General features: G+C 35.1%; 1 protein-coding gene across 2 annotated transcripts in view; it reads left to right on the forward strand.

Annotated features, from left to right (window-relative positions):
• LOC144974951 (cortactin-binding protein 2-like) overlaps window positions 1-16,799 on the forward strand; it is a 66,190-nt gene that overhangs the window by 11,698 nt on the left and 37,693 nt on the right. Inside the window, exons 5-8 of one of the 2 annotated variants that reach the window (XM_078918491.1) lie at window positions 3,800-3,907; window positions 4,606-4,728; window positions 5,074-6,429; window positions 14,997-15,162. In XM_078918491.1, coding sequence (XP_078774617.1) covers window positions 3,800-3,907; window positions 4,606-4,728; window positions 5,074-6,429; window positions 14,997-15,162 — 1,753 coding nt within the window. The remainder of the gene's footprint in view (window positions 1-3,799; window positions 3,908-4,605; window positions 4,729-5,073; window positions 6,430-14,996; window positions 15,163-16,799) is intronic. The other variant, XM_078918492.1, reaches the window with a different exon arrangement.

Consider the following 16,799-nt stretch of genomic DNA (forward strand, 5'->3'; position numbering starts at 1 on the left):
CACCACGTCATCATTGTTACCACTACAACCAGCACAACCACTTCATCACTACCACTACTACTACAACAATCACAACCACATCATTATTACTACCACTACTACAACCACCACCACCACATCATCACCACCACCACCACTACAATCACCACCCATCATCACTACCACTACAACAGCAACCACCACCACCACATCATCATCACTACCACCACTACTAAAACCACCACCACCATCACATCATCACCACTACTACTGCTACAATCACCACCACCACATCATCATACCACTATTACTACAACCAACACCACCACACCACATCATCATCATTACTAATACGATTACAACCCCTATCCATGAATCATCATCAATACCATCACTACTACAACCACCAGTATTAAGTTTTGGAGCTTTACTTCATTTGAAAAAAAAGGGACTTTGGATGGGATAGTATTTGGCATTGTGTTTACTTATCATATAGTTCTTACAGATAACAACAGGCTTGTTCACCTTACCACTGCGCTTGACACATGCTACTCAGTAGGCAAATTGAACTCAGTGTGTCACATCATAATCACCAGACTGTGCCCTGTCCATTTGGGATGAGTCTGCACTGCGAACTGACTGGTGATGGACCAGATGTGTGAGTGTGTGTGTGTGTGTGGAGGGGGGGGGGGGGGTCGTCCTGAGAAAAGTGAACTAAATATCCTACCATCACTGCTGCAACCATCACACTACATCATCATCATCATCACTGCAGCAGCCACCGCACATCAGGACCTGCCATGACCTACCTATCTTGCTGTGTCGGACAGCAAGGACAACCTCTCAAGGTCCCCCTCGCTCATCTGGCACGGCAAGGCAGGCAGGTCCCCCTTGCTCGTCAGGCACGTCCCCTTCGCTCGTCTGGCACGGCAAGGCAGGCTGGTCCCTCTCACTCGTCTAGAACGACAGGGCAGGCTGGTCAAGGTGGGCTGACAGTCCCCTTCAGCAGACTTCTCGCTGGTCAGGCAGGCCAGGGTAGACTCCAAGTTCGTCCTTCGCCGGAGGCAGACCAGGGCAGGGCTCGTCCTTCTTCGTCCGGAGGCAGACCAGGGCAGGGCTTGTCCTTCTTCGTCCGGAGGCAGACCAGGGCAGTGCTCGTCCTTCTTCGTCCGGAGGCAGACCAGGGCAGTGCTCGTCCTTCTTCGTCCGGAGGCAGACCAGGGCAGGGCTCGTCCTCCTTCGTCCGGACGCAGACCAGGGCAGGGCTCGTCCTTCTTCGTCCGGAGGTATGGCGGGGCAGGGCTCATCCTTCTTTGTCCGGAGGCAGGGCAGGCAGGCCCCTTCGTGGGTTGGCAGTCCTTAAAAAGACTAGTGGGTGCTAAGTAAAGCTTAGTGTGACAGTGATTTCATGTGACCTACAGCTGGAATCCTCGTCGTCACTGTTATGCACCAAAGGCAGTGCACACAAAGACTGACAGGGAAGACACTCATTGGTGACCAATCAACAAGCAACTTTATTTACAACTATTTAAATCATATATCACAGACTTAGTAATATTGAACAGGGCATTATAGAAATATACATAAACAAGAATATACGTTATGTAATATAACGTCAATGCACAAGTGTAGTTTAGTAATGATACAAATACAATGTATAATTAAAATATATTCAATTGTGACATTATTTAGAAGTAACTAAATGTAATTAAGTGTATTATTAATGGAACTAAAATATTAGTAATACAATTGCAAAGGGCAATAACTCAATAATAATAATACACCATAACAATCATCATCACTTCCACCACCACTGCAATCACTGTATCATTATCAAGACAACCACAACTGCAACCACTATCACATTATCATCATCGCTACCACCATCAACACATTGTCATCATCACCTATCACCATCATCAATACCGCCACCACCAACTCATCATCATCATCAATCATCACCATCACTACAACCTATTCAACTACATCGTCACATCATCACTACCACTATTGTGGGCAGGGAGGTACCTGCTGTGTCTTCTATCCCTAGATTACTTGATTATGTCCTGACCCTGGCTGGAGTTCTTGGCTGGGAGGGAAACAGTTGAATGTATAGTTATAGTTTTGGGAGATCATTTTTTTCTCTCTCTGTTATGTACTTTTTTATTTTTATTTTTAATATTGGATTTGTAAACATTTGAGTGTATTCCTCTTAGTGGGAACTTGTGCTGGTGTCTGGTTAAGTGATCTCAAACTAAGTACAATGATAGTGTGCTCTTGGATCTACATCTGTTCTTTATTTGAATCATTCCCCTTTGTCTTACTTTTTCCGCAAGTCCTTTTAATTGTACATCTAGAATGTTTTTACTATTCAATTTTCTTCCTTTTTAGCAGCGCTGATATGGCCTAAATGTATTGCAAGCGCTGTAAAACCCTTAAAAACAAAAACAAACATCACTAACACCACCACTACAACCTCCTCCACCAATCCAATCCAAAATAGTTGCAGCTTCACCACATCATCATAACCACCACAACTGCAACCACCACCACCGCATTATCATCATAACTACCACCACTGCTACAACCATCACCACCACATCATCATCACCACTACCACTGCTACAAGCTTCCTCACCACATACTCATCATAAGTACCACCACTACTGTAACCACCACCACCACACCACATCATCATCATCACCATCATCATCATCACCACAACTACCTCTTCCACCACATCATCATCATCCCTACCACTACTACTGCGACCACCACCACCACATCATTATCACTATCACCACCACTACATCAACATCAATACCATCACCACCACATCATCATCTCCGTCACCACAACTACATATTCAACCACATCATCATCATCATCATCATCATCATTATCATTACCACAAGTACCTTTTTCACCACATCTTCATCACTCCACTACTACTGCAACCACCTTCATCATCATCATCATCATCATCATCATCATCATCATCATCATCATCATCATCTCCATCATCATCATCATCATCATCATCATCATCACTACCACAACTACTATAAGCTCATCGTCTTCTTCACTACCACCAAAAATCATCATCATTACCATCACTATCACCACTGCTACAATTACCATGATCACATCATTATCACCACCACCACTACAACCAACACCACCACCACATTAACATCCACCACCACCACAACACAGCAATACCACCACCACTACTGCAACCACCACGGCCACCACATCATCACTACTGCAACCACCATCTCTGCCACGTCATCATCATCATCATTACTACCACCACTACTGTAACGATAACCTCATCATCAAAACTACCAGCACATCAACTAAGCACCTTAGTATTTAATATGGCATCTGAAATCTTTTTTGGAATTTGATAGTCTTTCCCTCTATCATGGAGTTTATTGGTTTGGATATGTTTTTTTTTCTCTTGAAGTTGTGGGAACACTGGGTTCTAAAAGGACAATCTACAGGACATTTGTACTTATGAAATATATATTTTGGTCCGTAAGGCCCATGAGGAGGGAATAAATGAAACGTTATGAAGGCTATTGAGCCATTTTATCATTTTTCTTTTTTCTTTCTTTTTTTTTTTCTTTTTTCTTTCTTTTTTGTTTCTTTTTTCTTTTCTTTGTTTAAAACTTTTAACTCATAATATTTTAAAAGAATTAGTTTTGATTTTGTGATATTTCTTTTTACCATGGCTATGAGTAGAAAAAGGAATTCATTTCGGTTTTGTGTGAAATAAATTTGAATGTTTCTGTTTATTTAAAATATTTCATTTTAGGTTTGCTCAGAACTGGAAGAGGAGAAGCAAAAGCATGCCCACGATACAGCTCAGGGAGATGATGTTACCTATATGCTAGAAAAGGAAAGAGAGAGATTAAAAGCAGAGGTAAGAATACTTTGTTTTAGGGCACATCCTATTCCCTTAAAAAATATTTTATAACTTGGCTGCTTTTTATTTTCTTAACAACATCTTATAACACAAATTACTAATTGTGAGTACCAGGTTCTGATGTGAAAAAAGTTTTATTTTACTTGATATTTATTAATATGTGAGGAAAGGAAAGGAAAGGAAGGGATGGATGGATGGTGAATTATGTTTTTATGTAGAAAAATTATTGTAGTTTCTGAAATTACCATAAACTGAAATTTGATTATTTTGACCATTTACACTTTAAAACCAATTTTCTTTGTTTTCCAAATCCCGACTTAATACCGCTTCGAGGGGTTGGGTCACATATTTGATTTTTACAAAATATATTTTTTTCAATGAGAAGGCAGACATTACTTTCAACAAGTTTTTTTTTAAAGATTGAAACTCTATCAAGTAACATTACTCACCCTGATATTCGTTGCATTTTGATAATCATCATTTATGTAACTGAATGCCCGTTGTTGACCTAAATTCAACACCTGACTCTATATCTGGAATCTATTGAATTCTTAAAGAGCCATTTGAGACAAAAGAGAATTTAAAAAAAAAAAATGTAAATATGGTCTTGCATGTATAGTAATAGTGCAAAACAAATTATGTTTTAGCAATTGTCCTCCGTCAATTGTTGAAAAAGTCTTTTATTTATTTTATAGATCGACTTTGAGAAAAGTCAGAACAAGAAACTGGAAAAAGATTTAAAGAAAACTTTAGTTGGACTGGAAGAAGAAAAGGCCAACGCTGCCAGGCATAAGCAAGTAGCAATCATGCTGATTAAGGTATATCATTACTTTGAAAACTATTGTTGAAATTTAGTGGCTCTTCTTTTTTATCTGATTTTAAGCTATTATTGAACAAAAATACTTTAGAAAGGTGCAGAGAAGAGCACTTCAACAATTTCATTGTTCATTTTTATTTTAAAAATTTAAATCTGTTTTAATATTTTATATGTCTCTTTGATTTCAATAATTTAAAGTTGAATGTTAGAATATAAATGGTACTGAATATTGAAATAGTTAGTCAAGAATTTAAACAAAAAGTGTATCCATTATTATCATATCGGTCATGTGACTGTGACTTTTAAAAAAATGTATTTATCATTATCATATCCTTATTATTTACAGGAAAGAAAGCACTTAATTGAAAACATCATTGCTGAAAATAAGTTAAGGGATGAAGCAGAAAGTGCTCTCCATAGCGAAAAGTCAAAGACTGTAAACATGGCTGAAGGCTTGGCACAAGAGAGCAAGAAATCTCTGAAGATGGAAATGGCCATGGAGAAACAGCACAGCGAGTTTGACTCAGAGAGAGATGCTCTTAAAAAGAAGTTGCATGAAGAAGAATTGCAAACTAAAGGTTTAAGAGCTGAAATTGCAAGACTTAATAAACAGCTGGAAGTAGTACAACAGCAGCTGAAAGGTGGAAATACTCCACCTCCCAGCAGCATACATCCCAGATCTTCTACTTCCCCAGCACGAACTGTCAACCCGGTCCCAAACAAGAGCTTAGAAAGAACACCACCATCTTATACTAATCAACCACAGCAGATGCAATCTGTAAGTCCTAGTTATGTTCATCCATATAATAACCCTCAACCAGTTTCACCATCAGCAGCATCTGTAACAGCAGCAGTAGTAGCAGCAGCGGCCTCCAAGGGACATCACCCTGGATCATCATCCCACCAGTTGATGCCCCCTGGTGGTGTCATCAGGCCAGGGATCAGATCAAGCACCAAAGTGGTTGATGGCGGTAGAATTGGATCAAGCTCTCCAGAAAGGGAAGTAATTCATCGACCAGAAAATTCAACCTCTGGTCAAGGGCCTAGAAGGAATCCCTCAGGTCCTTCCTCTAATAGTAGCATGCGTGTAGCCCCTGTAGGTGCAGCATCAGCTGCATCCCCACCTTCTTCATCTTTTGGAAGGCTAGGGGAAAGGTTAGAGGTAGAAGTAGGGAATACAGGTCCAGCCTCTCCTGGAATGTCTCCTCATTTGTCTCCTGGATCTAATGCAGCCCTCGCTACTCATGGGGGAAGCAAAATTTCTTATAATATCACTGGTGGGGGATCAGGACCAAACCCAAATCAACACCAGCAACAAAGTCCAGCAGGTTCACATTTGCAGAGGAAGGGACCCATTTCATCCTCCTCTGCTTCTTCATCTTCTTCTATCCTTCCAATAGGTCGTGGTGCACCTCCACCTATACCCCCAAACAAGCCCAACTTTGGATCTGTGCCCATTGGTCCTGCCTCAAAACCATGGCCTCCTCCAAAAAATTCTGCCGTAGGTGGTAGTCATGGGCAAGTTTCTTCAGTGCGTACCGGGCAAGTTCAAATACCTGTTAATTTTGTGAGCAGTTCTTCCAGCTCTCCTGGTCATCACCACCATCAGCAGCAACACCAGCATCTTTCATCTTCTCCTGCTTCTCAACCTGGAGGAAGTGCTGCTGGTGGTAAGAATGTTGTAGCAAGTGTTAGAACCCAGGTAAGGGAAACTTCCCCCTCTAGTGTCAGGAAAAGTGCGCAATCTCAGGTGTGTGTAAATGCTAAATGATTTTTCCGCTTGGCTAGACTAGATGAGCTTCGGGATGAATTGGTATTAAATGTTGCCATTAACCAATCAGATAAGGCCATTAGTGTCATGAACATTGTCAAGAAGTTTAAATGCAGTTGTTGCATCTTCGATTTTAACCTATTGGTTTGGGATAATTTTTTCTCCCCATTTAAAAAAGTTGTTATTGATCTTATTTTAGCTACTCCAAACTTAAATCTCATCTCTACTTCCATATTTTTATATTGATATTTTACTAAGAGAATTATAACTCAAAAGTCAAAGCCTGTTATGATTTGTTAAAAAGCCATTTGAAATAATTACTTCTGTCTTCAGTTTTGCCGTGGCCCATGTGCTGATTTTCTTAATTTTCAAATGATCAGGATTCAATAAATTATCCACCCAAGGACTTGCAAAAGCCCAGAATCTAAAGTCAAACAAGAGCATTTCCATTTAAACTTTTTTTTTGGTCTTGGTGTTGGATATAAAATTCTTTAATTATTTCCATCAAACACTGAAAAAACAAATTTACCCAAATACTTGCTTCTTGGTGTTGGATATAAAATTCTTTAATTATTTCCATCAAACACTGAAAAAACAAATTTACCCAAATACTTGCTTTACGATTAAATCAGAGCCCATTGCCTAGAGTGTAATAAAACAAAAGCAGGATGCATTTTTTTAAATTGAAAAATTCTTGCTTCACAATAAATTACTCTGAAATTTTCATTTAAAAAAAAGTTACTTCTGTCATATGATACCCCACTTGATTTGACATTTTAAATGTTAGTCCCATTTCATTTATTTCTGCTTCAACTTCAGATTTTTGTTATTTTAAAATGTTTTATCCAGATATTTCAAATTTTATACAAGTCAAAATAACATTCATTTTAAAATCCATGGATCCCGGCTATATATCAACCAGCAATGGCCCAAAGTCTTATGTTATTAGTCTTCATGGAAATTTTTAAAAAATATTTTATTTATTTATTTTGAAGAAAGAAAAAGAGACCCTCAAATGCTAATTACTAAAACAGCAGTAGGAAGTTGACCAGTTTTTGGTCTTTGTTCTATTGGCGATTGTTTGGAGTAACTAATTATGATATACATTCAGTATTTTGATCAAAACTGGGTGTCTTTTTTTGTTGTAATTTTTAAACCTGGTTAAGTGCATTTACACAAATATTAATATTATTGTGCCCCGTTGCACTTTCATTATTTTTGAATGTTCACTTTTTGCCATGACTCTTATAGTGAAGTTCATAATCAGTAAAGTTCCTTTGTCTCTCATTCAAGTATAAGTATTTTAGGATCTAATTTTATATATGGCACTAGAACCTTTGTTTTTATATATTGCACATTACATAGCAATTGGTTTATGAGTGAATGTGGAAATATATTTAGTTCAAAGGGCCAATTATTGAAGTTTGTGAAAGACAACTTTCCAAAAACATGAGGCACTCTGGGGAAATGGTCCACATGTTGCAAGAAGTACTTTTGTGATATGGCTCTTCAAAGGGAATTTTTGGGATTTTCCTATGAAAATTTAGATTTCTCATTTATATTGTTGTTTGTTAATTTCTGCACACTTTCACAAAATTTTAAAGCAAAATTGCCCTTAAATATTCTAATTTTTTAATTTTTTTTGTGATCACTTGACATCGAAATGTGAAAAATTATTCTTTCAAGCAGTTTTTCTCATAACCAATATTCTACAGATTATCTGCTTCAAAAGGTTATAACATTTTTTTCATGAAATAAACAACAAAATTGTTTACTCTTTTGCACAATACAAATCTTTCCATTAAAAAAACACATGTGGAACATTTCTTGAGAGCACCTCACATATTATAATCTGAGTACTGGGTGGGATACATTGACCTCCCGTGGTGGGCAGGAGGTCACTTGTGTCTTTTATCTCCTTATATCTAGATTTCTAATTGCTTTCTGTATTTGTCTTGGATTGGGATTGTTTGGTTTTGTCCTGGCCCTGTCCGGAGTCCTTAGTTGAGAGGGAAAAAGTCAAATGCTTAGTATTAGTTTGGGGAGATGATTTTTTCCCCCTTGTAAATCATCTCTCTGTTATTTATTGTTCGTTATGTTTTCAGATATATTTTGTAAACATTTGAGTGTATTCATCTTGTTGGGATCCTGTGCTGGTGTTTGAATGAGACTTTTAGGTGCTCTGATACTAAGTACACTGATAGTGTACTCTTGGAATATACATCTGCATATACTGGCGTTGAAATGACCTAAATGTGTCGCAAGCACTGTAAAACCCTTAAGTCTGATAAAAACAACAATAATCTGAACACTCCAGAATTACTATTTCCCAAATAGGATAAATCTTGACAGGGAGAATCATTGAGATGATGATAATATAAATGTTGGATCTTCTTTGCTTGGCCCAAGCAAAGGTTCATAATGAAATTTGAAAGAGATGATGAATCAGATCACTCTGTCATCATCATTGCCTTTTTCACCTGGGTCAGGTATAGGCCACAGACAAACAGTTTCCATCCTTCTCTATCCTGAGCCAACTTTTTTATTCATTCCAGGTCTTACACTTCTCTGTATATCAGCTTCTTTAATTCTTCTCATGTTCTCGTGGCCTTCCCTTGATCTTCTGCCTGAGGGTTCCAGTCAATACTTTCTTGTTATAGTTGAGTCATTCTTCTAAGCGTGGATCACTCGTGTAAATGAAGAGAATTTATGATATTATTGAAAGGGACACAATTCAATTTCTTTATGAATTTTTTTTTTTATTCAATTAAGACATATTTTAGATTCTGAGAATCAAATGAAATCTTAAAACTCAAGATCATTTAAAATCTACTTAACCTTTAGAAAACATTTCTATTTAAGAAAGTACTCGAGGCTATCTGCGATATAATCATGAGATTGTCATGACTTGAACTTGCTATCAATTTGAACAGAGATTGGCATTAAACTGTCTCCCTTTTTGCATAGCGGCATGAAGTTATTATGCTTGTACAGTTTAATAGAACAGTTTTTATTTGTTTTTTGGGGGGTTGGGGGGGGGGGGGGGGGGGGGGTTGGGTTGGTAGGGCTGCTTATTTCATGGTATTCATGGGTTGTTGATATTATTTATATATTTTATGTTAAATGACATTCGTATACTTTTTAGCTTCATCTAATCAATAATTTGTTTTCATTGAATTCAATATGATCGTGAAAAAAAAAAAAAAAGGTATGAAAGTTGCAAAAGTAGAAGTATTAAACAATGCATATCAAATATGTTACAATATATTTGTCAACACATCTTGATGAATACGATACTTAAGATATTATGTAATTTTATCCTATTTTGATACACTAAATAAATTTTATTGTATCAATGAGAACAATATGATTTTCACATATTTCTTCAATTGGGGTACTTATAACTTAACTCAGAAACAAAAGGAATGGTGCTAGCCCTGGGTTGAAACCCATCTGTCCACCACGTTTTGGCTGGGTTTCATAATTTTACAAAAAAAATACTTTGCTAGGCCAGTGTCCCATCTAAAGGGAAGTAAGCAATAGTATATGTCTGTTTAATACTAAAGAAACAAAGATAAACTCCATCTTCTGAGGCTCTAAAGTTTAAAGGAGAGAATTAATTCTTATTCTTATGAATACAATATAAATTAGATCATACTCATAAATACTTTGTAAGCTATGTACTCTTCATGAATGGAATATTAGTTATACAATTTATGAGTGACTAGAAAAAAATGGTGAAAATTAATCAATTATTATTTTCAAGATTATGATTTTTCAACACCAGTATATCCAAGTTTTAAATGCTGACCTGAATCAGTAATGATAGGTTTTAATACTGGCATTCTTTTGAAAATTCATAATTAAATTGAGCCTAAATGTCATAGAATTTTCATATAGCAGACTCTCAAAAATATATTATTTACACCTCTATTAAACAAAATAACTGCACCACTTTTGAAATCAATGTTTCCCATGTAAGATAAAAGTCATATTCTCATTCTGTTTTTATCAAATGAAAGATTGTTTTATCGTGAACAAAATGGTGTATGGCATTAGAGAAATTGATAATATCAACATGTGGGAAAAAATCAAAACAAAAATGTACTTAGAATACTTACATTAGACACAATTGCAGAATTTTCAGTATCGAGTGTATTCATCCCTGGCATTAATTACGTGTCTGACTTTCCTTCCCATTGATTGAATGTAATGTTGAATTTGTTCTTGGGTGATAAATGTTCTACTCCTCTCTCACTGCCTGCTTGAGTATTGCAACGTTTAAGATGTTGTTTACCTTAGCCTTGCAACCAAAGACGTCCCATATTTGCTCGATAAGAGAAAAACCGCGTGATTTCACAGGCTGCAGTAGAACTTTTAAGTTCTGCTCATTTAAAAAGTCCTGACAAATAACTGCCGTGTGGGGTCTGGGATAGTCCAGGGGGAATACTGTTAATTCCTCATGTTGGCTTGTAAAACTTCATTTAAGCACCATTATGTGTTGACAGTGCATTGAAAACAAGGAGATCTATCTTTCTGTGAGAGCTTATTCCTCCCCAAACCATGATCTCCCCCCTGCCAAATGGTTTAGCCTTGACCACGTTTTCTTGATTGTAACGTGTTTGTGGGTTGCCATATCTTTACTCTGCCATCACGATATGATATGCTAAATGGACTTTCATCTGAAAACAGAACAGAGTTCCACTGGGGGTTGCACCACCTCTGGTGATTCTGTGTTGAATGGCGCAAAGAAATAGCAGAATATCAAAATCATGTAGTGTGACATTCTTAATAATAATAAAAATAATAATGATAATAATAATAATAATAATAATAATAATAATAATAATAATAATAATAAGAGAAAGAAGAAGAAGAAGAAGAAGAAGAAGAAGAAGAAGAAGAAGAAGAAGAAGAAGAAGAAGAAGAAGAAGAAGAAGAAGAAGAAGAAGAAGAAGAAGAATATCAATAATAATAATAGAATTTTATTGTCCAAAGAAATGTAAATTCATTTTGGTTCACATTGATGCCAATATAAAATACAATAAATTATAGTATAGTGGGTGGACATACCCCACATTCACGTAGACTACGTACACATGCACACACAACCACACACATACACAATTGACTCTTGAATATAAGTCCTCAATAACCCCTGAAATGTGCTGAAAAGGGCATTCAATCATCTTATTAGCTGAATATCAAATATTTAGAGTTAAAGATTTTCATCATGTCATTGTTGGATTTAGAGAAAAATATAGTTTTTCATGGTGTACTTTTTTTTGTTGGTCATTGATCTCATTGATTGATTAAAGCGTTGCAAAAGTGGTGCAGTTATTTTGCTGTTCAGCATTGGTGATAATGAGACCGTTGTTTAAAGCAAGGAGTATTTATAATATGATATGTTATTCTGTAAGGAGAATTCATTATGTCTTCTAGGTGGGGTTCCTGGCCTCCCATAGTGGGCAGGGTGGCACTTACCGCGTCTTCTATCCCCTTATAGGTTTTTTTCCAATTTGCTTTCTGTCTTTGTCTTGGAACGAGAATACTTGGTTTTGTCCTGGGCCTAGCCAGAGTCCTTGGCTGGGAGGGAAACATTCAAATGCATAGTTATTGTTTTGGGAGATGATATTTTTTTCCTTGTAAATCATCTCTCTGTTATGTATTATTATATTTATTATTTCGAATATATAATATAAGCATTTGAGTATATTCCTCTCTGTTGGATATTGTGCTTGTGTCCAGATGAGACTTATTGGTGATCTCAAACTAAGTACATTGATGGTATGCTCTTGGAATCTACATTTGTTCTCAGTCCCCCTTTGTCTTACTTTGTCTCCAGTGCTTTAATTGTAATTCTAGAATTTGACTATCTCATTTTCTTCCTTTTTACTGGCGCTGATATAACCTTAATGTGTTGCAAGCGCCGTGAAAACCCTTAAAAACAAACAAAATAAAACATTGTATGTCTATGAAAGATAATAGCTGCAAAATTGGTGATGATTTGAAAGTTCGTATGTATGACTTGAAAGAAAGAGTATTTTATAGAGATTTACTGCTGACAAACACAATAGTATAAACATTTTTGATATAATTCACTGTTGAAGTGCAAAACCTGAAATAGAACCAAAATATCTTTTGTTCCTTCACTGGTAATGTGACTGATTTACGTAAAGATCTGGGAGAAAGAATTGGGGTTAGGCTAGTGTCCTGCATGGCCTCATGGGCCTGATGATGAAATAACTACATGTCCTTGGAAGATTAGATTAGCTGCCATATTTAATTGTAGTGTGAGGAGAAGGGAATGTTGATGAGATGCAATTTTTTTAAAAGGTCACTTAGTTCACCAAATTCTCCATTTTTATAAATTTGTTATGGTAGTTAAAAGTTTAACATGGATCTCTGCATTCATGGAATGTGTCCTTTATCATTTTAATTTTTACTCATTTTATTCATATCAATTGTTTTTGTCTGTAAAATCGATATCTTTCAACTCAAATCCCATCTGAAATAATAGAGAAATTTAACAAACAGAAAAGGTGATGTTGATTTACAGAGATTACTTGCCTTCAATCCTTTATTAACTTACCACAAGGTGTATGTCAGAAGAATGGAACCTTTTTATACACTTGTCCATTTTAACTTGATTCATTGACGCTCTATGGTTTTATGATATTGTTATATACAGTTTGGAACCAAATGAGTGCTTGCTCAACTAGTGGTATTTATTTTGACCTCATCAAATAAATAATTTCTGAAGCAGTTTTTTAAGATCCGATAATATGACACATGGCTTCTCTGTTTTCCTCATATTGGGCAGCATTTTATTTGTGCTTTTTATAATTTTTTATTTTTCATGTTTTTACTTGTTGTCACTTCTGTTACAATTTGGTATGTTTCCTCTTTTTGTTTTTCAACCCTTGACTGGGATGCCTGCCTAGCTTACAACAACTGGTGGAGGTCCTGAATCTCTTTGTGTTTTATCAACCAATGTTTATTGTTCTCTCCTTAAGACATTCTTTTTTCCTTGTCCTAGAATGAGACTTTCTTGTTTTGACTTGGCCACGACTGGCTTATTTTATCAAAAGACAAACAGCAAGATGTTCATTGTTGTGGCATATATATTTTTTTTCGTTTAATTATTAGAAATAGATATGTATTTTATAAGCATTTTGATGTATCCCTTTTGACTTGGAACTTAAAAGTGGTCTCAGACTGGAGAAATATTCTGTTTTTTTTTTGTAACTTGTCCCATATGCTTTTCTTTCTCTTGATCTAAGATCTTTTGAACTTTGTCATCAGCGTTCTTGTTTTACAATCAACCAGTCTCCTTTGTTTTAATTTTTCTTGGGCGCTTTAAATTGTAAATCTTGAATTTTTTTTACTATTCCATTTTTTTCTTTTTTACAGGCGTTGGTATGACTTAAACATCGATTTACTTCTTAGAAACAAATGTAGCTTTGACAGAGGAACATTTGGTGGTCGTGATTTGAAAAAATAATCAAAGAGCTGATGGTATTGAATCTGATAGGGACTAAGAGATATTTTTTCTCTTTCGAAATCTTAGATTCTTTGTCTTTGTCCCATCAGATGGACTTAAAAGCAGAGGTGCTCCATTTTTTTTTATTTTATCGGACTTGAAATGTGGTGAAAAGGACATTTAAGCTAAGAGGCACTCTATCACTCTATCTATAAATGACTTCCTCCAATCATCCTCTAAAACTGTTACAAATAATTTGGATCATGGACTTCATTCATAACCATAATCTCTCCTATCTTTTTCAACTTATGACGTTCACACAGCTTGTTTTTAGTTCTTAAATGAAATTTACATATCCAGAATTAATATGACATATACTTGTAATGGTATATATACTCACCAGAACAGTTATGGAGCATGAATCTATAGACCCATATGAATTAGTGATTGATGAAAGTCAAGCCCATTTGTTTATTTTGTAATATTAAGTGGAAAATGAATGTATTCTTCATTTATTAGCAAGCTGCAAAAGGGTGTTACAAGGGAAGAGAAAGAGCATTGTTTTTTTCTCTAGATTTCAATTGTGCCTACATTTTCTCATAGCCACATATTATTAAGTTTAATGTAAATGTGCTTTTGACACCATTGAAGCAGAAATAATATTTACCTTCAAGCCCAAAAGTTTTGAATGAGTTATTCCACAGGTGAATAGTAGATCACATTTCCTGTACTTTCAGGGTAAATAGTATATTTGAAAACTGATAATGGATTTTGTCGTAAAACTTTTATGCACTACTTTTTAAAAAATATTTCAAAGCTGATATTATGCTTTTTTATGTTGCACAGCTTTTTCGAAAAAGATATAATTTCACATCATTTCAACTTTTATTTCAAAATCCTATATCTTTAATGTGTGCATTATGTTGCTTTTTAAGTTTAACTTTTTGATTAAAAAAAATTTCCTGTTCTTTTGGTTGTCTTCTGCATGGTGCATGTGCTTCCTGTCTTCCCACAGTGTGTTGTTGTTGATTGCCTCCCTTTACAAGATGATGTATTGACAGTTAATCCCCCGTCTTCCTCATCTTCGTTATCTAATGTTGCCCCTGTGAGCCCAGCTTTGGAGTTCCTTGGGCCCGAAATGGCAAACCTCCATGAACTTTTGGCATCCATGACCAATTTGGGTAAGAGCAAGATTGATTTTTTTCCCCCTTTATTTTTATTTTAATTTTAAAAGGGCGAGGGGTTTCTGGATATTCGTACAATGAAATTACATCATGTTTCAAGTCCAGAAAACCAATCAAATTTTTTATTCATTAAAATAGATGACATTTCACTCTTATTTATGAGTTCAACATGAATGAAAATCAAAACAACCGAGGAGAGTTGATTAAGTTTATCATAAAAAATAAAATTGTTTTGGAACATAGAATTTTCTATGAAGCATGCACATCTTGATTCACTTATTGCAGGTTTGGACTTTTCATATTTGACCTTTTTCACAATGGTGCACATGATTGAATGAATTACAAGCAGAGGGGAACTGGTTTTGCTCCATTTGTACTTAAATCATTAAATTTTTTGAATTTCATTAGTATTTTTTGAACACATAAAACCATGAATTTAAGTTCAATATACATTTTTTGTTAATGGCAGGACTTTATTTAGAGTGTGCCTCAAATTATGAAACGGTTTGAAATCTTACAATTTTAAAAAGTATCTTTATAACAAGATAATATACCCCAATGGAACAAAACCTTTTCATATTCTGTACCGCACCACTCTTGAGCTTTGTTGATCAAATAATTTGACCAGTAGACACAAACTTCTACACACTTAAGACTTAAAAACGGACCGGTAATATGATAATCCATACAGATCATAAAAAAGCTAAGATTAGATATGTGCACCTGTGTGTCTTTTAATCATTTTCTTTCTTTTTTTTTTATTTGGCTGATTTATGTTATTTGTTGTTTATTTATTGTTGCTCTTTTCTTTCATATTTTTCCTATTTTCACTTCCTGCACTTGCCCAATAACAGGAACTATACTTATTAACTACCATTCATGCCTGTTAAATATGATTCTATTTAACTTAATTGAAGATAATAGTATAGAGGTCTTTAAAAAGAAAGGATGTAAACATACCATTAAAACATTAAACTGCACTATACTCTACCAAACATCAATGCAGCCAAACAACTTTACTTTTTTTAGTTACTAAATTTCATTTACCCATCTGCATCATTTGAAATAATTTATTTGGAAATGAATCTCAATTTTTTGAAATAAATACTTTTTTTTAAAATCTCTGATCAAGCGGGAACAAAATGAAAGTAGAATGTTTCTGCATTGTGCTTAACTTATCATGTACATATCTGTATAATAGAATTATCACTAATTTTATAATCATAATAACAATAATGATAATAATAATAATAATAATAATAATAATAATATATATATATATATTATATATATAATATATAAATATATATATATATATATATATATATATATATATATATATATATATATATATATATATATATATATATATATATATATATATATATGCATTGTGTTTGATCAATCACTAACACCTACCTTAGTTCATCTCATCTCACCACAGATCATATTGAATGACATATTTGACATTCTCCTTCTTTTCTCTATAACATTGAGTAAATGTGAATAATGTGTCTCTCAGAGTGCAACTGAATATTTTCATGCACTGTACTTAAGATCCGCGATGGAGGGTTGGGTGGCAGAATGGATACCTCTACACAATTTGTTTACCCGATGGATTGTTTCTTATTTTA

Source organism: Berghia stephanieae, chromosome 6, assembly GCF_034508935.2.
Source record: "Berghia stephanieae isolate SIO BIC M18660-M18661 chromosome 6, UCSD_Bste_1.3, whole genome shotgun sequence".
NCBI lineage: Eukaryota > Metazoa > Mollusca > Gastropoda > Nudibranchia > Aeolidiidae > Berghia > Berghia stephanieae.